Genomic DNA, 24027 nt, shown 5'->3' on the forward strand with positions numbered 1-24027 from the left:
GAATTACCTCAACTACATCCTTTCCTTTGGCTTTTAAACACGGTCAAGGCTCGCCCACTAGGAGAAACCAACCACTACCAACAACATGATGCAAACCTCCCCTTTGCTCCCTGTCTCTGTCCTCCCCATCTCGGCTCAAATTCTCACAAGCTGTGTATTCACAACCTTCATGGTCTCACCTCTGCTCACCCTTGGCCCAAGCCAGTTTGGCTTTTGGGTCCACAGGAACAGGACCCACCTGCAAACATGGCCAGGTTCATCTTAGCTGTGTCCCCAGTAGCAGCTGATCCTGGAGACCACCCTGGGCTGCTTCTCCAGTCCCTCCCTATGACTCTGTGACCCCATGAGCTCCTGATTTCCTCCTCTCCCCCCTCTTCCTCTCTTCCTCCTCCCTTTTCACCTCTGTGCGACCCCCTGCTCCCAGTCCTGGTGCGGCCCCTGAGCCTCAGCACCTGCTCCGTGGTCTCTCCTCTGCTTCCAGCCCACCTCATCACGCCTGCAGCTTCCTTACTAGAGATGCCCATTCCTTATTATTTTTAATCCCCAGGCCAGACCTTTCCTCCTCTGAACTCCATATTTCTAACCACCGCCTTGATATTTCCTCCTGATTGTGCAAATGAATCTGAAGCTCGGTAAAACCCAGACAGAACTCAGACTCTTTCCCAAATGCCATCTCCCCATAAAAGTCAAAACTGAGACCTTTTTTCAACATCTGCATCCGTGGACAGTACTCACCTAGTTATTTGAGCCCAGAACTCACCCCTGCGTCTCCTTCTTCCTCATTCCCCACACCAACACATCTCTTACCTATTTCCAGCTATTTGAGTAGCCTCCCATTTCCCAGAGAGAGCACAGGTTTCCCATCCAACCTGCACTGCCCAGGCCCCACTGGCCCCTCTAGCTTCATTACAGACCTCAAAGCCCCTTGCTCAGGATGCTATGCCCAGGCTTTTGGTCCATTTTTATGATCCTCATCTTACGATCTTTGTTCTGACTCACTCTCCAGCCTTCACGAGACTCCCCCCCCCCTCCCAAATTAATTCCTTTCTACTGCTTAGGTCCTGTGTCATGTCACACCTTTAAGGAAGCTCTCTTGGAGGGCTCGGGTCAGGGTCAGGAAAATTTCCCCCCTTTAAATGTTTTTATAGTACCATTAACCTCTCAGCGAAATACTTATCATGGTCATAATTTCACATTTGTTTGCCTGATGGAAAATAAAACAAATCCGGGAACTTGCCTCTCTTGTTCTCCTTGTACACCACTGGCTGGCCGGTACAAAGGGCTCCCTTAAGTGTTTGATAAACCAGTGAATTGAAGTAAATTAAACAGGCAATTTACCTCTGAGGAGTGATACTGACTGGAAATGAGCAAGAAAGACTCTTGCAGGGTCTTATTTAAGGTGCTAGATACACAGGTGTGTGTGTATATATATATGCATAACACTTGAGTTGACTTACAATTTTGGCCAAGACGAAGCACCTGACATTGAACTTATGAACAACTATAAGCAATTGGAAAATTGGGGCGTCTGGGTGGCTCAGTCGGTTAAGCATCTGCCTTTGGCTCATGTCATGATCTCAGGGTCCTGGGATCAAGCCCTACATCGGGTTCCAGCGGGGAGTTTGTTTCTCCCTCTGCCTCTACCCCTCCCTGCTCATGCTCTCTTCTCTCATTCTAGCCCTCAGATAAATAGATAGATAGATAGATAGATAGATAGATAGATAGAAAAATAAAATCTTAAAAAAGTAAAACTGGACAAAATACATGAAACAATTGAGATGCTGAAAAAAATATGTGAAATAATTTAGGCACTGGACAACAGGCAGAGAAGGCAGACAAATTCGGGGAGCCCTATGACCTTCCCACTTTTCTGTCCAAAGACACTTGCTGGCTCCAGAGAGGAAAGCCCAAGCAGAACCTGGCAGACTGGCCGAGCGCTGGGGACGGAGATCCGAGTTTGGGACAGCTGAGGTAGCCAAAGTGCGCGTTAGCTTCGGTGCAAAGCTACATGCTCAGCTCTGCACGCATAAAGTGACAATCCACAAGGACGGTCCCAGAGCAAAAGAGAAACCCCCAAACTGCCATGAAGATGTAAGTACAACAACTCCCAGAGTTCACATGGCACAGGGAGGGAGGGAGGTTCTGACCGGGCAGCGTTAGGGGACCTCCAGGAACACCCAAGGTGTTCAGGAAAGACCCTATAAGTGGCACATCTTGACATGAAGGCTCAGGTAACTGTAGTTTGCAGCTGCCCTAGACACCTTAACAACACTGTATCTGAAACAGAACATAGGATCATGAAAAGGTGATAAAATCCTGGACAGGATTAAAGAAAAACTTCTGCAAGTACTTCAGTCGGCTTTCAAAACAAGCGTCGCCGCACTGCAAGAACACAATAAAATCCAGGCCAGAAAAATTTTAAGAGAAAATGTAAGTGGCAGAAGGAAAGATCAGGAAGCTTGAAAATGCAACAATACGAACTGTCCAAACTTAAGAGAGGGAACAGGGGAAAGTTAACAGAGCCCCCGTGATCTGCGACACAAATGCAAGTGGTCTCACAGATGGGTAGCTGGGGCCCTAGGCATGACAGGGGTGGGAGAGACAAAGTCTGGAAGAAATAGTAGCCAGAAATATTTGTGCAACTTGCTGTATGTAAACTACAATACAGCAAAGGGAATGCAGCCCTGCATTTCTTCCCCTGAGCTGTAGGGTCGCCCTTGATTCTCGGCCTGCCTAGACGGCTCTCCCCTCCCGACAGGCTGCTTGCTGTCCTGCAGGCTCCAGCTCCAGACCTCCCACTCCACAGTCTTGCAGATCCCACAGAGAGCCGGGCCCTCCCTTTGCAAATACCTGGAGCAAACCACAACAATTTACCTCCTCACGTGTCTGTCTCCCTGAGTGCATGGACTGGACCTGGGAAGGGACTACCATCCGGGAGGGATGGGGACAGAGGGAGAACAATAAAGGGTATACGAGGCTGGACGAGGGGGTGGGAAGGCAGTGGGAGGAATGCAGGGAACCCCAGGGGCCAGGCTCTGCTGACCGGCCCACACCCGGGGACTTGGGTAAAGGCCTCCAGTTGGTGAAACAGGTTGGCGTCTTGAAGCACGGAGTTTCCCAAGCTTGGTTAATTGTCAGGAGAGCCTGGGCTCTCATTAAAATGCACATTTCCAGGCCCCACCTAGGGCCACTGAGTCAGACTTTCCAGGGAAAGATGAGCCAACAGGAGCGAGAGGAGCTGGGTGCTTCCTCCTGGTGCAACTTCTGCTCAGGCCCCAGAGGGAAGCTGTCTGAGATTACCCGGCTCTAACCCCCCTCAGGTCCCAGGTAAAGCAAAGGCCCATTTCTCCCCAAATTTATAAGACCAAGCCTGCTGCTGCAGCAGCGACAGATCAGGAGCAGATCCCATGGGTCCATCCAAGGTCCCATCAAGACAGAGCCTTATCCCAGGCCCATCCTCCTCCACGGAGCCCCTCTGGCCATGCCTGGCCTGCTCTAGATTCTTCTGTCCCTGGCTGTGAGATCTCCTGCTTACTCCACACATCTTTATGCTTCTGTTCCATTTCTGATTTTTTTTCCCCATTTCTGATTTATAACAGAACTTCACACCACATTTTTCATTTTTAAGTTTCAGAGGTAGAGGTCAGCAATTCAGGAGTTGCACAGAACACCCCGTGCTCATTCCCTCACATGCCCGTCACCCAGTTACCCCATCCCCCTGCTCCCCTCCCCTCCAGCAACTCTCAGTCTGTTCCCTAGAGTTAAAAGCCTCTTATGATTTGTTCATATCACTTTTTCAATCTATTGACATCCTCATAGTTTTTTCTCTCTTTTTATTTTTATTTTTTAAGATTTTATTTATTTGAGAGAGAGAGAGAGAGACAGAGACAGCAAGAGAGAGTGTGAGCTAGGGAAGAGAGGGAGAAGCGGGCTCCCCACCAGGCAGAGAGCGTGACGTGGGGCTCAGTCCCAGGACTCTGAGCCAGCTAAAGACAGACGCTTAACCGACTGAGCCACCCAGGTGCCCCTGGTTTTTTCTTTTAATATATATATTTTTAATTTTACCTATTCTTGCTCTACCTGTAAAGTGGATTGGATGCCTCACAGCTGGACTTGCCATGTCATCTTAACCAGAAGCTATCGTTCAGAAGCCCCCCAAGAGGGACCTAACAATACCCAGTGTGGACGTGAGCACCTGTCTCATGGGAGAGTGCTCCCCAGGGCTCCCCACACTCTTTTGCTGCAACGTTGCCCATTCCTTAGCCTGCCTGGAGGGGCCGCATGACTTTTAGGATCCTGGCTAAGCTGAGGGTGGAGATGGGGAAGGGGGTTGATGCAGACAGACCCTGGGGCCCTGAGGAGCTCGATCTAATTGCTCCTTTGTTTTCTGTTGGTTTTGGCAAAGAGGTCACTATTTCAACATTGCAGAACACCCAGCCTTCCTGCTCCAGAGGGGTTTTCATCCAGGAGGGACTCTTTCCCAGCCGAGTCTTGGAATCAGATGCCTTCGTTCACATCACACCAAGAGAAACAATAGACAAAAGGTTACCTGTGCTGGAAGGACAAGCAGTCTTCAGAGAAGCCCCCTCAGTGGCCTTCCTCCCGGCCCTGGATGCCTTCATACCAGGTACCGCTGACGCGGCTGGTGCCACCCACGTGCAAAGTAGGTTCACGCACACACATAACATCATGTCACCCCCCCCGCCCCCGCCAAGTATCCTTTGAGATGAACAGAGAGGAAAAACTCAGGATTGGGCACAACTAAGTGTCTTGCCTCTTGTCACCAACCGAACACATTGGCAGAGCTGGAACTTAACCTAGAGCCTGTCTGGACTCCAGGGCCTGGAGGCCCCTGCCAAAGTCCCCGACATGAAAGACCCCACCCCAGGCAGCACGGTGTCCTGGGTTGGAGCCTTGGGCAGACAGAGGTCTTTGTGGCCGCCGCTTGCCTCTTTTCTTCCCTCTTTAACCAAACAGAACAGGCTTCAGGGTCAGGTTCTTGGTGAAGTTGAATCACCCGATTGGGTTATGTGTGTTTTTAGTTCTTTTCTACCTGTGGCACATTTTCTGGGCTTCTATATATGGTGGCGATATTAATTTTTCTGTTTGAACAAATCTCTCTTTTTAAAAAACAGAAATTGACTTCAAGATCCAGCTTGAGTGTGTAAGAGCACAAAAGAGATAAGGGTTCAGCCACACTAGCAACAGAGATTCGAGAATGAAAGAAATTTGGGAAATTGAATGGAGATAGAGAGCATGTTTCCCAAAGAGAAAGCCAACCCCCTGCCCGCCCCCTCCCCTGCCCCGGCCTCACACTCCTAGTGTCACACCCTGACCCAGCTGGGCCTGAATGGGAGGGGGGCAGGGAGCCGGCCATGGGTCTCTAAGCTCTCACCTGGCTTCTCCACATCTGGCACCCTGCCTGGCACACAAGAGATGCTTAATAAGTATTTGTTGGCTAAATGAAAGCATGGAGCAAGGAATAGGTGGGTGAACTTTGGAGCAGCCTCTATCATTAACAGGACGGATGCCAAAGTGCTGTCTGAGATGGAGGGGCTTTTGGAGATCATCCAGGGCAACCCCATGCTGCCCAGATGGGAAACGGTCCCCCTGGAGGGAGAAGGTATTTGTCCAAGTCCTGTAGTCAGTGTCTGGGCAAAGCAGGGCTTCCTGCCTGTCATTATCCTGGTCAGCTCACCAACTTGTCACTTCTGGTGTGTGCCGACGTGAATGACCTCAGCCTGGGCATACAGGAAGCCAGCCTCCTGGCACCCAGCATGCATTTGGAAAGCCACCTGCTCAGAAAGCTTCTGCATTACGTGAAAGGTCAAGTTGGATCACATTACAGGGGTCCTGCCTCTGGACCCTGACGTTGGCTATTTCCCTTCTTGTCTGGGGCTAATCCTTCTCCTACCATCAAGTACACTCACAGTGGGTATCTCTGGGGCCCCAGAAGTCTCCAGAAGCTGGTTGTACCACAGAGGCCATGGAGAACAGAATCACAACATCCACTATCTCAGCCTTGAGTGTCACCTTCTCAATGAGGCCTACCTGACCACCTCCAGCGTCACCAGCACCTCCAATCACCCTTTCCTGCTTTACCTAACGTCCTTTTTCATTTGTTAACCCTATGGTATATTATATGCCTCCATCCACTAGCTTGGAACCTCCGGCAAGGGCCAGGAGCTCTGTATGTTTTGTTCATTGATGTGTGTCAAGCCCCTAGAACAGTCTCTGGCACAGAGTGGACACTCAGCAAATATTTACTGGATGGGTGGATGGACTAATGAAAACTGATATGCTCAGAGGACTTGCATTTAGTCCCAGATCTGTGGCTTTCCAGCCGTGGGAACTTGGGCAAGTTCTGTGGTCTACCCAAGCCTCGGTTTTCTCATCAGTAGAGTGGAATGATCTCACCGACTCGAAGGGTTGTGGGCTGGCAGGCGGGGGACAGAGCCTCTGCGGTGCCAGTCCCGTGGGAGGCAGGTAGTAAGTGTCACTTACTTCAAAGGCAAAATCCATTTACTTGTTTATTTGTTCATGAGGTCAGTCAGTCCACAACATGTGGCCTATGAAGGCTTCTTAGAAGAGGTTGGAGTCCATCTTTTCTGGAAGCAGGAGTAACACTCTGAAAGGAGCTCATGGGAGTGCTGGAGGATGGGGAACGAGGAGAGTGTCTGGGCAGGGCAGGGCGGAAGGGTGTGAGCAAGTGCAATGCAGAGGTTGCGCTTGGAAGAACCACGGGAGGGGGTTGGTGTGTCTAGAGCAAAGGTGACTGCTGTGGTCATCTTTCTTTGCAGCAAACACACGCTGAGCATGTTCTCCGTGGCCTGGCCTGGGGATTGGGGTTCGGAATGCCCAGTCTGCAGCCAGAAGGACACTTACCACACACGAGTGTGCCTGAATCACACGGGATGTTACACTCCAGTGTAACACCAGTGACAGCTCACCATAGTTCTTTGGTTAAGGACTAGCATTTTCCCTGTGACCCCTGATACCCTGGTCTACCTCTCCAGCCTCACTGCCCACCTCCCCCTGACTTATTTTGTTGTGCTGGCAGCATTAATATCATTTTAGCTTCTCGTCCCTGCCAACCTCCCACCCCAGGGCCTTTGCACAGGCTGTCCCCCCTGCTGGGTAGTCTCCCTGGCTACCACTCCAAGCTTCTCCCCTCTTCTTTTTTCTCCCATGAAGAATTTTATTTCTGTAGCGCAGAATGAATGTATGGCTGTGAAGGTAGGAAATCATATAAGAAATATTCAAGAGGCACACTGGTCATTTTTAGAATAAAGTTGGTTAAAGGGAAGATCAATAAAGTACTAGAGCTTGTGAAAGACCAATCAGCATTTTCTAGATTGCTGACCACACTGGGACAAACATACTTGTATGCAGGTTTAATTAATAGTGACAGTTCAAGAACAGACAAGCTCCCAGCATTCAGAGCTCTCTCAGCCTGGTTGGAGCCCCCATTCCATACCCTCGAAGGCCCCCACGGATGTCTCTCTCTCTCTTTTTGTTTTAAGATTTTATTTATTTATTAGACACACACACACACACACACACACACACAGAGGGGCGCAGAAACACAGGCAGAGGGAGACAAAGACAGAGAGGCAGAGACACAGGCAAAGGGAGAAGCAGGCTCCATGCAGGGAGCCCGACGTGGGACTCGATCCCAGGTCTCCAGGATCACACCCTGGGCTGAAGACGGCGCTAAACCGCTTAGCCACACGGGCTGCCCCACGGCTGTCTCTCATCATGCCCACTGGAGCGCATGATCAGAAAAGCATGGGCGTGTCTATGCGACTCGCAGCTGTTTCTCCCACTAGATGTGGGTGTCCTGAAGGCAGGGGCCAGATCTGTTTGGACCAGCAGCCTGTGCATGGATTGCCGGCCCATAAGTCATTGTTTAATGCAGGGTTGATTGCAGCCCACATGGGGGTGGAGGGGAAATTCAGACCCAGGAGCCGTGGAGGTGAGTGCTTTGTTGGAGGGCTGCTCGGAAGAGGCCAGAAAGGTAGAGAAGACCTCATGAAGATGTCATAATGGACTGGCTGTTAAAGGATGAGCAGGGGCTCATTAGCAGGATGAGAGCATTCCCAGGAGAGGGGATAGCACAGGCAAGCACCTGGAGCATCATTTTGTTAGAGAAGACCCGGTCATGTCCGAGGCCTGAGTGAGGGCAGAAGAAGGCCGAAACAGTAGCTCTCCGCTGAGTGCCTGCTCCGTGCCCGGCTCTGCACTCTCCCGTGCAGAGCTGCTCGGCACCGGCACCGTGAGGTGGATGGCATTATCTCCTTTACTAAATGAGGTTCAGTGACTTGTCCAAGCCACCAAGCTACTAAGTGGCTTACCTGGCCATCCCATGTCCCCAGTGGATAATGCTGCACATCTGAGCCAACCACTGAGGCTTCCCGCGTGTTCTGGTGTCTTCCCGCCCCCTCAGGATGGCGCAGGGTCTGAACCTTCTCTGTGTCCTGCCCTCTCAAAGATGGGTGCTTACTCTGGTGCTCCCCCATCCGAGCCCTTACACGCTGTAAACTAGCCTTCTCTGCCAGCCTGTGTGGAGACAGGGTCTCCAGGTCCCTGGGGGTGGGGGGGTGTGCCCAGGATGGAAGAGGGGTTGCCGAAGGGGCCTGGGTGGGGGGCGGCTCTCTCAACTAGCCAGGCCTCCAAGTCCACGTGGAGCCCCTCCCTCCCCTAACCCAGAAGACAAGTGTTTGTGGCCTGTGGCTAACCACGAGGCCATAGGAAAGTCACTTCATTTGCTCTGCATACGGACCTGTCGTCTGGATGTCCATCCTGGCCGGCCACAGGGGAGTTGTGACCAGAACGCAAAATGCAGGGTATGCTGTGAATTGCCAGGCACACCCGGGGGTGACAGCTGATGCCGGCTCAGGCTCAGCAGGGCCACACCAGTCCAGATCCCCGCCTCTCAAACACGTTGGGCAGCGGCAGTCCCCCACAGTTGCTGGAAACCAGGGCTCCCCTTGCCATAATCTAGGTGCCCCCTAGTGGCCCTGGGCAGACCCTGCAGGGCCACAGGTGGTTCTAGGGCAGATGCACAGACCCCATTCACCCCATTCACCCCATTCACCCTTGAGTTGAGCTTGCTAGCACATTCAAACCCCAGGCTCTTCTTTTGCAAGCGAATCCTTAGCTGCAGCTGCTCTAGGATCCATCCCTCTTAGGCCGGGCCAGCCCCACCTCAGCTTTGCCACCTCACTGGATGCCTGGAGAGCCCACAACTCCCATGCGGATCCTGCGGGAGACCTAACTTATCAAAGACCCAAGGCTAAGGGCTCACCAAACAGAACTAGCTTTTCTACAGCCGGATGCAAGTTTTCTCAGAGCCCCAGCGGGGTGTATTACTGACCCGGTTCCAGGAATACAGATATAGAGGCTCAGAGGAGGTATGTGGCTTTCCCAAAGATACTTTGTTACAAAGATTCGAACCCAGGTCTCTCTCTCTTTCCAAAGCCCAGGCGCTTGCCTTGTCTCATAGCTTCCCCAAATTATTCACCAACAGCAGAACTAGGGTGTATTTATTAAATCACAAACCCCGTCTGCCTCTCCGGGGAGGGGAGATCACAGGCAGCCAAGTGGGTGGGGGTAGGGCATCTAAGCCCAAGGATGCTGGACCGGGCTGGGAGGGGGCTGAGGGAGGATGGGGGGGGACACAGAAGACACCAGGGCCAGTGGTGCTGCCTGTTTGGACAGTGGCCTGGGGAGCTCATGAAGTCATGGGATTAGATTAGAAGGTCCTGGGATCCCAATCTCAGGCAGGTGAGACATTTTCAGCCCCAGGCTGCCGCTGGGGTCTGCAGCCAGCTGGAACTCCCCCTTATTTCCCAGTAGGATTCACAATCTTTCCCAAGAAGATTATGGTGGACACAACATCATCCTTAATAACCACCAGAAACGGTTTGTTCAACTTGATGGGTAGCGGCGTCTGCATGGGCAGCGTCTGGGCTCCGGAGCCGGCTGCGCCCTCTGTGCCCTTCTCATCCATCTTCAGCACCGCCTCGTGCACTGCCTGTGGGAATTGGGAACGAGGTCAGGGCCGCCAAGCCAGTCTGGGCCAAGGACACGAGAGGCCCCGGGAAGGAGAGGCTGCAGCCAGGGTGGCCCAGCACAGCAGTGATGTGACTTGGTGCCAGCCACCCTGGGGCTCCTCGCTCTTCTGCTGTCACTGCCGGAAGGATGCAGGACAAGCGGAGCTGGCATGAAGGGAATAATGAGGCTGGGGGAGCAGCAGTGGCAGTGGGGAGGACGGGGTGGGGTTCGCTGTCCTTCCGAGAATTACAGGGACGTGCTGAGCAGTGTAAGGGCAGAAAGAAGTCTGTGGAACCTTAACTAGATGGAAAGGGGGTGATGGCATTTGAGCTAAGAAGCCTCCAGGCCTGCCCACCCTCCTCTCAGCTTCCTTGGGGACAGACGGTGAGGAAGGAGCCAGATTTGGGGTGAGGAGGGGTCGGAAACAACTGAGACCCCAGATACACCCCAGAGCACCCCCATCTGTGCTGCGGTGATCCACCCTGGGACACAGCTGGGCTTCTGCACATACTGACGCATTTCATTCTACGACATCCTAACAATTTTACTAGTGGGCCAGCCCATAGCCATTGTTGGTACAAGGAATCACAGCCACGGGCACACCTAACTGCAGAAGAGAAGCGAGGCGTGGAACTGAATAAAGGCCCACAGGAGAGGGGCAGCTGGCACTGACTCTTCTTGATGGGAAGTCTATGGCAGGAGAACCTAAGAGCAAGAAAGTTCTATTAACTGTCTTCCTTCCTCTTGCAAACTAGAAAAGAAATCCTAATCAGTGCCTAGAATCAGCTCAGCTTAGCAGCTAGGATCTCTCCCAGATTGGATTGGTCCGAGCTTCCCACTTAGCACCCCCCATCCCCACTGGCTGGGTCGCCAAGCTCTCCTGCAGTCCAGCCTTTGGCTCAGCTGCTCCTACTACTGGAAGATGGTCTCCACCCCCAATGCCCAATGCCCTCAAAAGTAGGGTTGCCAGGTAAAATACAGGATGGACAGCTAAATTTGAATTTCAGATAAATGCTGGATATTTTTAGCATAAGCCTATCCCACGCAATATTTTGGACTAAAGAAATTATTCATCACTTACCTGAAGTTTGAATTTAACTGGGTGTCCTGTATTATACCTGCTACACCTGGGGGGCCTACCCCACATGGTCCTCTGTGCACCCCAGCAGGCAGGTGTTCAGCCTGGCTAGAAACCACAGGGCCCTTGGCTTGCTCATCTCTTGCTCATGTAGAGCATGTTTGCAATTTACTCCCAACGAGGCTGTGAGGTCTTTGGAAGAGGCTCTGGGTCAAACCTAGACTGGTTCTCAGCCTGATAAATGTTCCAGGCTTGATCACTTGTTTGTTGCATGGAATCGACCTCCAAACAAGCACCAGGAGCTTGATAGTTCCAACTTTAAAGCCTAGAAATGGGAAGGTTGGGGAGCTTCTGTGATTCTCCCAGGATGACAAGGCTGGTTAGGGACAGAGCGGGATCGGGGTCCGGCCTGGCTGGTGGTGGGACAAGACTCACTCAGCTGCTTGACAGGGTCTCTGGCCCAGGGCTGTGCGAAGGCTCCTTGCGGGAAGGGTGGGCATCCAGGCCAGGCAGACTTACCTCTCCCACTTTCAGGCTTCGATGAGGGGAGATCCGGGTGAGATCACCATGCTCCTCAAAGATTTTGGTGATACCCAGGTAGGAGAGTGTCCTCTTCAGGTCATAGTTACCAGTGATGGAGAACCTGGGCAAGGACACGTCTACGACCCTGGGGACATGGGAGTGACAAGTGAGTGGCAGGGTCTCCTTGCTTTCCCCAGCAGGCCGCAGGGTTGGTGATGAATGAGACATCGGTCTTCCCAGCCCTGGAGGTCTTAGACCCTTTGTCCCCAGACTGAGGAGGGACTCTGACCCTGCGACCCCGGCTTCAAACACCTATGCTCTCTGAACTGTGTGCCTTCTTCCTAGCAAACCTGCCCCAGAGCCCTCGCCCACAGAAATGGTCTCAAGTCCCACTGTTTCAGGGCCCCTTTGGTGGCAGAGATGAAGGTGTCATCCCCCTGAGAGTCCCAGCTTTGCCCAAGCCCCGAGCCGGTCCTGGTCCAGCAGGCTGGATGCCAGAGGTGGCAAGGGCCTGGGGACTGAGGCCAAGCAGACCTGAGCTCAGATCTGCTCTGACTCTCACGGGCTCCATGACTTGGAGCAAATGATCTCACCTCCCTAAGCCACTTGGGCGAAATGACAGTGCTCATCACAGCAGGCAGGGGGCAGTAAGAGCGTAAAGCAACTGGGCTTGGGTGCTCCCAGTCCCTGGCCAGCAGGTGCTCCTCCTTACACACACACACACACACACACACCGTTAGGGCCTCAGGTGCTCTGGGGGTGGCACCCAATTGGCGCCCCCTGCCTGGGCCTGGCCGTGGGTTCCTGTCCCCCGGCCTTGAGCCCTGTCCCTTCTTGCCTACCTAGGACCTCATTCCTGCCTGCATCCCTCTCTGTTCCGCACCATCCATCAGGAACAGTGTCTGCTTCATCATCCTCGGGAACACACCGTGTTCTCCGATAACCACGATCCTACACGACAGAAGCAAACACACCTCCACTGGCCCCGAGTCACCTCCCCAGCTGCTGGGTCATTCCTTTTCTTCCTTTCATAGCAGAAAGGAGTTGTCTCTGCCAGGGAGCTCCACTTCTACCCTCTACAGCCTCAGCCCACTCCACTTGGGCCCTTGCCCTCAACATTCCACTTCCCGGGGTCCCTGCTGACCTCAGCTTGCTTGACCCAAAAGACAGCTCTCGGAGAGCAGATCCCCCGCTCACCTTTTGCCGGCACCACCTAGTCGCCCACCTGTACTGTCTGTGATGCTCCAAGCCTCACCCTTCAGTCCTCTTCTCTTCTATCTTTCCTCCCTCCAGAGGGACCTCATTTAGGGTCATGGCTTTAAGTACCGACCATAGGCCCAATGACTTACCTTTCCATTCATTCATTTGCTCAACAAATGGAGTGCCTCCTGTATACACATCAGATGCTTAGATGCATGTGTTAAACAGAAGAGGCAAAACCCTTGAGTGTGAAGGAAGACAGACACGAAAGTCCACACAATGAAAAGCTGCCCACGAGCATCGATGCATATAGACTGGGAGTCTGTGTATAAGAAGCCAGTGCGTGCAAGGGAGTAAAATACAGATCACCTTGGAGGAATCAGGAATGCTGGGGCACTGGGAAGATTTGAGAAACTTTGAAGGAGGCAAAGGCATCAGGCAAGCTGCATCATTTTTTTCCTGAGTGAAGTGGGGAACCACAGTAGGGTTTTTGAGTGACATGCTCTTGCTTAGGGCTGAAAATTGTTATTTGTCTGCAGTGTGAAAAAATATACTCTTGGTGGTAGGGAGTGGGGGGGGGGGCACCAGAGTGGGTGCTATGAGGCCATTGGGAAGTGGTTGCAGTCCCGATGTGGTGGGGGGAGGCAGGACAGGAGCTGTAGAAGAGCCCAGAAGAGCAGCCTGTACTCCCTGCACAGAAAGTTGCATCTGTGCTCCATAGTATCCTTGGGACTCTGCAAAAAACTTTGGTTCTGTGAAACCCAAACCTCCAGTAAGGCCTGTGCTGGCCTACTGGAAATCTCAAAGGGCCCATCTCACACTTGCAGGGGGCACAGGGAGGAGTGTGGATCCCCGGCCTGAAGCCACAGAGATTGCAACAGTCTTCTGGGAACATCTGCGTGCAGTTTAGAGCTAGTCTGCTGGTAGGCTCGACCCCATGGGAAATTGGCAGGATAAACTTGGAGATGAGGATGCTGGGACCCCTTAATCATATTGCAGGCTCTCAAATCATCATAATTTGAATACTAAAGGAAATGCGACCTTCTGGATCCCATGTTGCATGAAGCCAGGACTTCTGGATAAAGCAGGCGTGGTGGGCATGGAGCCCACTTTTCCTTCACCTTCTATACCCCTCACTCCCCAAGACACTTTTGTGGACTCAGAATCTGTAGGGCACAGGTTAGAAACTGTCAGTCCCCTTGGTGGGGTCCCTGTGTTAAGAGGGATGTGGCTTTATCTTCAACCAACAGGCTGCCATCCTGGAGGTCCACCTAGTAGGGAGGAGGACCAGATCTGCAGGACACCCATCACTCAAGGAACCTGAAGTCCAGATGATCTTTTAAGAACCTTGGAGTCCTGCCTCTTATAAGGGGAAGGACAGACAACCTCCCATTTGTACGTACCCTCGGTGGGGTCATGCTCTGCTAAGGCACATTTGATCCTTTCAAGAGTCCTATGAGGCCAGTATTAGGGGGCCATGTCATAGAGAACACTGGGTCTCAGCTAAGGTTGGAACCCAGATGCTTCCTCCTATTTCAGGGGCCAGACTTTGCCTCCCCCCACCGCAGGCCCTGTTTTTCAGCAGGGAGGATCAGGGGGTGCTGTGCAGACCCCAAGCATAGCAGTCCTCTTGGGATGACCTACCATTTAGCCTGCTTCTTCTTCCCATCCCCCCAATATAGTGAGTTTATCTGAAGCATTCAGAACAGGAATTCCTCTTTTATGGAGTTTGCAGCTCAATTTAGATATCTAAGATATGTTCTGTCCACTGCTGAGGGTGTGTTTTGTGTGAAAGAGCACCCATAGCAGCCCCAGCTCCATTCTAGCCTCGTATCTACCTCCCCTAGAACCCTCCTCAGCTCCCGACAGTGTGTCAGCCACGCTGTCAGGAAAGACTCTTCAAGTGGAGAACAATGGTGGGGGCAAGGGAGAAGGGACAGTGCTCAGAGCAGGGAGGTGACCATCCAGACACCTTTCCTCCCCAAGTCTACACTGCCAAGTCCCCAGCCCTGACCCTTCTTGAGAAAATCTACTGGTAAGCAAATGCCTGAGAAGAATTTTGTAGGCTCATCTTACATCTAATTTTATGGGGTTTTAAAAAAATATTTACTCACTTTGGTCCTTCAACTATTATTAGTATAACTTATTTGGGACACATTTCGCTGGTTTTGTTATGACAGTACAGTCGAAAACATGACTCTGTGTACAATGCACAGCTCCCTTTGACAGCCTGTGTTTGTCCTTGACGTTTCTCTCTGCCTAGGATTCCATCATTCCTCTTCTATCCACGCATGCCACGGTTCAGCCTTAAAGACTTAGCTCCAAGCCACTGGCTCTGTGGAGGTCCCTCCACCACCACTGCCTGCCGTGGTTTTGCTCTGTCCACTCCACTCTCGTGATAAATGCATCTCCCTCTAAGAGAAAGTGTTTCACTATATTCCTATGACTTCTTTTCTGGTCTACTTCCTACCAAAATACAGATTCACCAGGGATCCCAGAATAGGACTTGGCCAGGGGATATAAGCTCAATAAATCTGGGCTAGAAGAAGCAAAGAGTGGAAGGGAAGGCAGGAAGAAGGAAGCAGCCACATGTGCCAGGCACCCTCGTACCTTCGAGTGATTAATTTTTTCCATCTGTTAAAAGTGTCCGCCTTCAAGGCCTCCTCCACAGTCTTCATTTTGCCCTCATCAGGAAGGATGAAGGTGGCAGAGATGGTGCCCTGGTAGGGCATTTCCAGAATAGTGCAGGAGAGCTGTTCATCATAACCAGTCTCATACATGCCCCCACGGAACATCATGGGCACCCTCACTCGCTGGTTTCCATCCAAAAAGAAGTCTTCCTCTTTAGTTATTTTTGGATCAAATTCGTGTTGCCACCTGGCTTAAGATTGGAGAAGGACAAAGTGGCATGAGTGTCCTGAAAGGAAAGAGGTGACTGGACCCAGATAACCACTGGTCTCTGTCCACATGGATTCAAGGAGGGGGTTTGGATACTCTGAGATGTCAGGGCAGGTCTCCAGGAGTCCTTGTCTTTGTGTCATGCCCTGAAAACTCCTGGTAAGATGGGGATGGGTCTGATTGTTCCCAAAGAAGCCACAACCAGAACTGCTGAGCTGAGAGGGGACCTGTGGACCACCTGAAGCCCAGATGCTCCTGAGGATTGTGTCCCAGCAGAGGGGCCTGGGTTATACTTAGTGGGAGCTGTTTGGGTCTGATGTGAGTGTAAATACCCTATTCCATCAGTCCCGGAGTAGCTGTTCTCATGTAGGAATGAGAAAACTGATGGAACGGGCTGCTTTTGAGAACCTGCTGAAGAGCAGCGAACACTCAAAGTTGGGTGTTTGGACCCCTCCTCTTTGATCGTGGGAACTCTTTGATGCCATTAGGCATAAACTTGGACCTGGGCTTTTTCACACCTGCTAACCTCTGAGTCCCCCATAGGGGCCCCTGAGGACCAAGTCCCTGAGGTCAACTCTGGCTTCATTGTTCTGGAAGGATGGCCTTAGATGAGTGTCTTAGCCCCTCTAGGCTTCAGCGTCCTTGTCAGAAGAATGAAGATTTTGACAGGTACCTCATAGAGCTGCTGTGTGACTGAGTGGGAAAGGCAGCACAGCTCAGTGATCTCATACAGTGAGTGTTGAGTGGATGCTAGTCATCGTCAGCATCACTGTTGCCATTGCTTTTACAATCTAGGTGACGTGGGGACTTGAGAAAACTCCAGACCTCCTCTCTACCATTGCTTTTTTCCTCTAGGCCATAGTCTCACTGTGCATTTCGGGAAAGCTGAACTTCCATATTCAGAACCATGTCTCTGACAGCCCCACAGTGATCTTGCCTGACCTGAGGGCTGTTGGCCTCTGCTTCTTAGCCATTCTGGCCAAACTTTGTGTGTGCATGTGGCATGTGAGTGCTGTGTATGTGTGGTATGTGTGTGGGGGGGGTGGTGGTAGGTATGAAGCTTGGATTTGGGAATGTTTTTCCATCTTATTTTTTGGTCCCTTACCCTCAGATTTGGGGAATTTACAAAATATGACAAGGAGACAGAGGCACATCATCACCACCATCAACACCATCACCATCCTGAGTGTCTACTTGGAGTAACATAAAGTGCACAGCCTGTGGGTCAAGAGAAGTGAGTTCTAGTCCTGACTCTGATTCACTGGCTTTGTAACTCAAAGTCCATTCATCCCTTTCCACATTACACTTTCTTTATCTAAGAAATGGGGGAAAGGATGCCACTCCAACCTCTACGACCAACATTGTGTTAGGATAATCAGTAATAATGAAAATGCACATATGGAGAAGGATGTAGACTTCCCCAAATTTATTTCTCATGCATTTTTACTTTGAGTCCCAATAACTGCCCAATGAGTTATATATAAAGGCACTCATTTTGCAGGTAGAACAAATGGGATTCTGATGGATTAATTATTATGAATTCAAAGTCGCAGAGCAAGCACGTGGCCAACCAGATCTTTAATCCAAATCTACTGGAAATTTTATCCTTCCCAACATGCTCCAAGCCTTACCTCGAAAGAAAATACAATTTGTAAGAAGCATCACAGTGCCAGGGTCTATGTTCTTGATCAGGTTGTTGATTTTCCCCTGGGTTTTCTGACTGACATAGTCATTGATCTGCTTCCGAGTATCTCCTAAATTCTGGAAGTTGGTGGAGACAGTGTCTGCACTGTACAGGTTCTTGACATTTGTCAGAAACTTCTTCTCTGGCTGCAACTTCTGGTCGATAAACAAGGTGTTTCCAAGGTGTAGTTCGAGGTCCTGGCTGCCCTGGTTCATCCTGTAGATGAGGTAATGAAAGCCCTCATGAATGTCTCTGTCTGGCATATTCCTGAAATTGAAGCCCTGCTTGATCTCATCCAGGGTGGAGTCCTGGGCACCCAGAGACAGCATGGAGAAGGCTGCAGAGATGCTCAAGGGGGAAAAGAAGATGTTCTTTCCGGGGCTATTGGAAGCCAGCTTCCTATAAAGCTTGCAGCCGAAGTCTGTGTTCCGCTTTGTGAGCCCCTCGGCTGCCTTCATTCCCTTCCATGACTGGATCTGGCTCTTGGGTCCACGATACTTCGCGGGGGGCTTGGAATTCAGAAGACCTTCTACAGTGAGAAGGCCAGCAAAAAGTAGGCCCAGGCCCAGCATGGGGTTCATTTTCCTTGGAGATTGTCCTGTTGAGTAGTAGACTTGAGATTAGCAGAAAAAAAAAAGAACAAAACAACCCCATTGTCACTATATTACCCACAAGGAAGACCAGATTAAAGAAGCAATACTGTGACTAGCATGTGATTTACATGGTGGTTTATAAATGCTTTCACATCCATTTTGGCATTTATGCTTTGCAATCACCCCAGAGAACTAGAAATGGTTGTCCCCATTTCATCAATGAGAGAGCTGAGTGTAGAAGACAGCTCTTGATTTTGTACTCTTCTCTCTCAAATTATAGTATCTCAATTCCTTTGAGGAACTGCTTCCTCCACTCCATTGGAGCATGGTAAGAATATCCCCGCAGTGTGAGCATGTGACCAGGTCTAGGCCATCAGAATACTCCATCCACTGCCACGCTGATTGGTTAAGGAATGTGAGTGACCAGAATCAGATCAGTCAGTATCCTTCCCTGAGAATGCACAGGACTCTTAATTCTAAGGTGTCCGGCTTGGTGATATAGTTCCAGAACCAAATGTGGCTATGGTTGCCATAAACAGAAGGACAGAAAAGAGAGAAATATTGAAAGAGAGAAATGAGGAGATGTACTTGGTGACATCTTTGGAGTCCCTGGATCAAGCTTTACCTGAAGCTCACACACTTCTGGTTTCTCCAAGGTAGAAGGGCCAATACATTTCCCTTTTAGGACTGGCTGGTTTAAGTTAGATTTTTTTCCCTTATAATCAAAAGAATCCTGACTAATTGGCAGAAATAAAGCCCTTTGTCTAAGATCACATGGTCAGTGATGGATACCCATCCCAGGAGAACCCAGGTCTCTAATAAACTTCTTTCCCTGCACCTTTTCCAGGAAAAGAGACAGTGTTATAGAAAGGAAAAGTCACATCTGCCTGGCTCCAGGACAGGTGCTCCTTTTGCCACTTCTCAGCTCAGCATCTCCCGACAAGATTGAGTTTTGGGGGGACAAAAGTTTCTTTTTCTGTTTTCCCTTCATTCCTAGCCCCAAGGCTACAGAGAGCTGCCAAAAAGGTTGATATTCCAAGCAAGGATGGGGTCCCATGTAATATGGAGACTTGGCTTGCTTCACAGGAGACGGCTCTAGAGCATCAACCACATGCAAAATCCACCCTGAGAGAGGAGGGGCAGGGCTTTGGGTCAGCTGTCAGTGGCTAGTCTGCCTCCAGGAGGCAGGGCCTGTGGTAGAACTTCTAGGGTCACTTGGCTCCAACACACCAGTCTTCTGGAGTCTTCTGGATTGGGGACAGAAGCTGTGAGCTGTTAGCAACTAACCCTCACAGCACCGCCCGCCAAGGGGAACTGGACCTGGCACCAGCAAGGTCCACGCAGCTAAATACCTGGTGCCCGGGCACTGAGTAGGCTCTTTCCAGGTGACCAAATGAATGATGAATGAACACCTGCATAGAACCTGCACTGGGAGTGCCCCGAATCACCAAGTTCTTTGTTCCCTCAAACCCTCCACTCCGGGTCTTGTGGACACAACCCTCAGCCCAGCACACAGGGTCTTCAGAGAGGCTCTGACCCAATGTTTGAAAACTCTAGTGGTTCCTACTCATTGCTTCCATCTTCTAATGGAACTTTATTTTTCTAGGTGTCTCCCCCTCCTTAGACAGCCCATGTGCCTCAGGGGCAGGGCCCCATCCCCAGCTCCAAGGGGACCTTGATTTGGGGTGGCTCAGAAGTTGAGCCCAATCCAACCAGGTCACATGACTGATTGAGGCTCTGCCCTAGTAGCTGTTCTGGGAGGGGCACATGACTTAAGTGAGACAATGAAGGTGATGGCATTTTGGGGTGCCGCCCTCTCTCTTTCTTTGGATGTCCTGGGCAGGAAGGTGTGTATGCATGCAGGGCTTTGCAGAGAAGTCAGAGCTGGAGCCACAGATTAGGCAAACTTGGAGCCCATCCTGCCTGTAGACTTCCAACTGTGCTAGTGTGAGTTACGTAGTCAACCACCCAAGGCCAAAAGCATCCTACCAAATACAGGTGTGTATAAAAAAATTCCAGGACTACCAAGCAGTGAGGACTCCAGACTTTGATCTCATGCCTTTCTGCTGTGTGACATTTGAAAAGGATGTCTCCCCTCTGAGCTTCGGTGATCTCTCAGCACCTTTCACTCCTTCTGACATACATTTTAGTAAAAGTTAAACACAGCTGGTGGTGAACAAGGGTTCTAGGGGCTGTCTGAAGACAGGTTATAGAAGGCAAGATTTGTAAAACCCCTGAGGATGTTTCAGGTAAAGGAAAGAAAGTTTAAAGTAGAAAGGATTCGATCTCTCAGGTTAGTGGGCTGGACTGTTTACAGAGTCGGCCTGGTTTAAAAATAGAAGCTGCACCTGTTGGGATGAGCACTGGGTGTTGTACGGAAGTGATGAATCACTAAATTCCACTCCTGAAACCAACATCACACGGTATGTTAGCTAGCTAGAATTTAAATAAAAATTCGGAAAAAAGAAAAGAAATGAAAATAGAAGCTTTTTGCATTCCAGAGTAGATCACTGCCTGCATGGGCACTATTTCCCAACGCCCAGGAGTGCAGAAGTTAGCCACCTCGGCCAAGGAGTGGGGAGAACATTCTCAGCAGTAGGTTCACCACCAGTCAGGTGAGATGGAAAGTCTTTGGGCAATCTGCTGGGAGCCGAGTCTTGGTCTGGGTATAGAGCCAGAACCTAGAGCAGAGGAGGGAAGCTTCTGGAAGCTTCTGGCACAGATGGCGAGCACACACATACCCCCACACACTTTTAGAGTGATGATGCTCAGTCGGTGGCCCCTAAAAGTCTTTTCTACTTCTCCGAGTTTTTGGAATAAGAACTGGTTATGGAATTAGAAGTCTGGATATTTGTCCTCTCGTGTGTGTGTGTGTGTGTGTGTGTGTGTGTGTGTGTGTCTTGACCCAGAATAAGACTAATAACTCTTCAGAGCCTCAGTGTCTTCATCTACTAAATGGGTGAGGGGAGTGATACTTTGGCTTTCTCCCCGCTAGATGTTGCTAATCACCTCACTGTTCCTGGCTGTGGAGACACCGACCACACCCTGGCTGGGTCTCAGCTTCCCCCACCTCCATGAGCCTGTGTCACGGTGGTCCCCATCAGCCCCTGGCCCTGCCCCATGGAGTCCCAACAGCCCAGCCTTTCTTCCCCCAAAACAGCCCACACTGGCCCCATTTCTGGGCTTCTCCAGCTGTCATCACAGGCTCCAAACTTGATTCAAACTTGTCAGATGGGTACCAGTCCCAGATGCCTGAGGAGGCTAACTTTTATTCCATTCATTAAAACAGCTGAGCAACTGGTTGTTTCCCAATAAATTGATAGGCTGCCCATGTTGAGCAACTCTTTGTTGGTTATTAGTTTGGAGTGTGTGTGGTTGTCACCCTAATAAAATAAATAAACATAATCAGGAAGAAAAGGAACAAGATAGGACCTGAACACGGTAGAGGTCACATGGGGCAGATAAATCTACCATCAGTATTGTAACTCCTCTCTGACTCTCCTGCTCCCACATTCCCTTTTAACTTGAGAAAACAATCCCTTTCTCTTATGAATAGATGCAATAGTATGGCCCTGACTCGGGAGTTATGCCTCCTGAAGACAGACCCAAGGCAGGTGAGGAGCCCTCTGAGGGACCGAGGGGCACAGGTGTCCACCATCTGCATGTGTGGAGGGGGTCCCTGGGGAGGGGGCTCTCCTTTTGCCCCTCACACCATCCTGATGAGCTTAGTAACTGGAATCAGCTAATCAAAGAGACTCAGGAGTGGGGAGAGTGGGATAGGATAGCATGTTCAACAAAAATGTCCTTTTATACTTCCTATCATTGGTGGTTTGGGAAGACGGAATGCAGCACCAAACAGAGCAGGAGCAAGAATCAGAACTACTCAGTGCAGAGCAGTTTGGGCTATTTGTTACTGCCCCAGTTCCTGCAGTGTCTGTCCTCGAGCAGGTGAGACTATAAAGTGTAGGGTGCTTTGGACAAATTGCCCTCCCCATGGGCTTGCACCCTAAGGAGTGACTGCCAGCAGGGCAACCACAGCGCCTCCTTCTCAGTGAGAAGCCTCCTCTTGCACAGGCTGGACTGAAGTGTCCTGTCCTGCCCCAAGGAACCCCAGGCCCTCTGAGACCCGTTTCCTTCCAGTCCTTTCCAGAAGTCTCCAACAGAGGGCATGGTACTTGTATAAACTCAATGCTCTTCCCTCAGAGGGCATCTAGGGTGTGAGGGACCCTTCCTAAAGATGTGCCTTGGCATCCCAGAAGACCAGCCCCAAAGCCCCGGGTTTGAGGATGCATCCCAGCTCTGCTCTGGGGCCCACCCATTTTAAGGGATGATGTCATTTTAAGGGGAGATGGCTTTAAACATATTAGACGCTATTTTGGGAAGCAAGTTGAGAACTAGGTGGTGGTGAGATATAGCCTTCCTCCCCTGCTGGACGAGAGAGACCTGTGAAATCTAGTGAGTATGGTGGTAGACTCTGGCCTCCTTCCTGGGCAACAAAGGGGGTGGAACACAAGTTCATCATCTCAGCCCAAATTTGCCCTGGAGATTTCTGCCTTCATTCTTTTAAGAACTATCTTGAGCCTTCACTCTGTGCCAGATACAGGGGCGCTGGTGCAATGCCCTCCCCTAGCCTTCCCTGGAGCCCAGACATGGAGCTCTCTGTCCTGGGAGGTGATGCCCACAGCCAGGCCCGCAGACTTTTCCAGATCCTCAAGCACTTTCCAGCTCTTTGCCTGGCCTCTTCCTCCTGCCCTCAGTGACCTCATTCCAGGATGAGGGGATACATGGGTTGGAAGGGCTGAGTGACCAGCAAACCTCAGGTCCACTCATGCCGTACAGGGAGATGGAAACCCAGAGGACAAAGAAGCTAGCTGAGGTCACGACATGCATTCTGATGGATCAGAGTGCAAATCCAACTCATTAAGGCAGTTCTGCAACAGTGTGTGGAACAGGCTGCTGGGCCTGCCTTTCTCCACGAAATCGTGGGTTGGTAGAGACAGCTCCTTTCCTCGGAGAGAGATAAAGATATAGAAACAGCCCACAGACAAGGCTGAGTGTAGCCTGAACCATGGGGCAAGGGCAGACCAGACCTGGAAGGACCCCCTTATCTCCTGGAACAGCTCCCATTCTCACCCCTACCAAAGTTTTTTGCCTAGGAAAAGCACTGGGCGGGGGGGGGGGGGGTCAACATCCACAAAAATTAATCAGGGCTCCCCAAAATGCCCAGTGCACTTTTCAGGAGAGAGGTTTCCCGGATTCGGAAATCTTCCAGAATTTTCTTTAAGACACCCACCCTGGGACTGCACTCCATCCTCCCACAACCAAAAGCAAACTTTGTATGGAGTATACAAAAAAAAAAAAAAAAAATACCCAAAGAAACAAACGAAGAGCACTGAGCTTTTTCAAAGAGAAGATATTGTACTCACAGCACATTCAGGAGAAATCCACTGCACCAGCCAAATGGATCTGCTTTTCTTGCTTTATTATTTATACTTCCATAGCCTCTTGGTAAAGTAGACCGAAGGCCAATAAAATTAGCTGGCCTGAGTGGGCAGGTGATGGGACTCGGGGAGCAGTGGCCACACCACTTCCTCGGGGGCTTCTCCTCATCCCCGGAGGCAGCAGCGCGATATTTAGACCACACCTGCTTGGGCTGTGGCTTTTCTAATGAAGCCCATTTATATCTTTTGCAACGAGCCCATTTCCCAATCTCTGTGGGCCTGGGACCTGGTGTGTTCTACGGATAGATTGCTGTTAAATATTCAACCCAAACATCACCGCTGTCATTGATGGGAAGAGGTTGATGGCTGGGTTTCTTGGGGTCATTCCCATTAATCCCCACTTGTTTCTTTTGCTATTTTTTCAGTACTCTACGTCTATCAGTTCTACTACCTTTGCTCACTTGGAGTCCTTTGGGAGGAAGAGAAACAACAAAACAGGTAGTTTCTGTTGGGGGTAATGGGGAATCACTCACATCAAAGTTTGTGATCCTTCAA

At 50.8% G+C, this 24027-nt stretch overlaps 1 protein-coding gene across 1 annotated transcript; it reads right to left on the reverse strand.

Annotated features, from left to right (window-relative positions):
- Positions 1-9528: 9528 nt before the first annotated feature.
- SERPINA12 (serpin family A member 12) lies at positions 9529-23681 on the reverse strand. The gene is made up of 5 exons (XM_025982555.2): positions 23458-23681; positions 17386-18036; positions 15467-15737; positions 11654-11801; positions 9529-10036 (listed from the first exon to the last, which is right to left on the reverse strand). The coding sequence occupies exons 2-5, from the start codon at positions 18017-18019 to the stop codon at positions 9845-9847; spliced, it is 1245 nt and encodes a 414-aa protein (XP_025838340.2). The 5' UTR covers positions 18020-18036; positions 23458-23681; the 3' UTR covers positions 9529-9844.
- Between the last annotated feature and the right edge of the window lie 346 nt (positions 23682-24027).

Source organism: Vulpes vulpes, chromosome 6 (assembly GCF_048418805.1).
Source record: "Vulpes vulpes isolate BD-2025 chromosome 6, VulVul3, whole genome shotgun sequence".
NCBI classification, from domain to species: Eukaryota; Metazoa; Chordata; class Mammalia; order Carnivora; family Canidae; genus Vulpes; species Vulpes vulpes.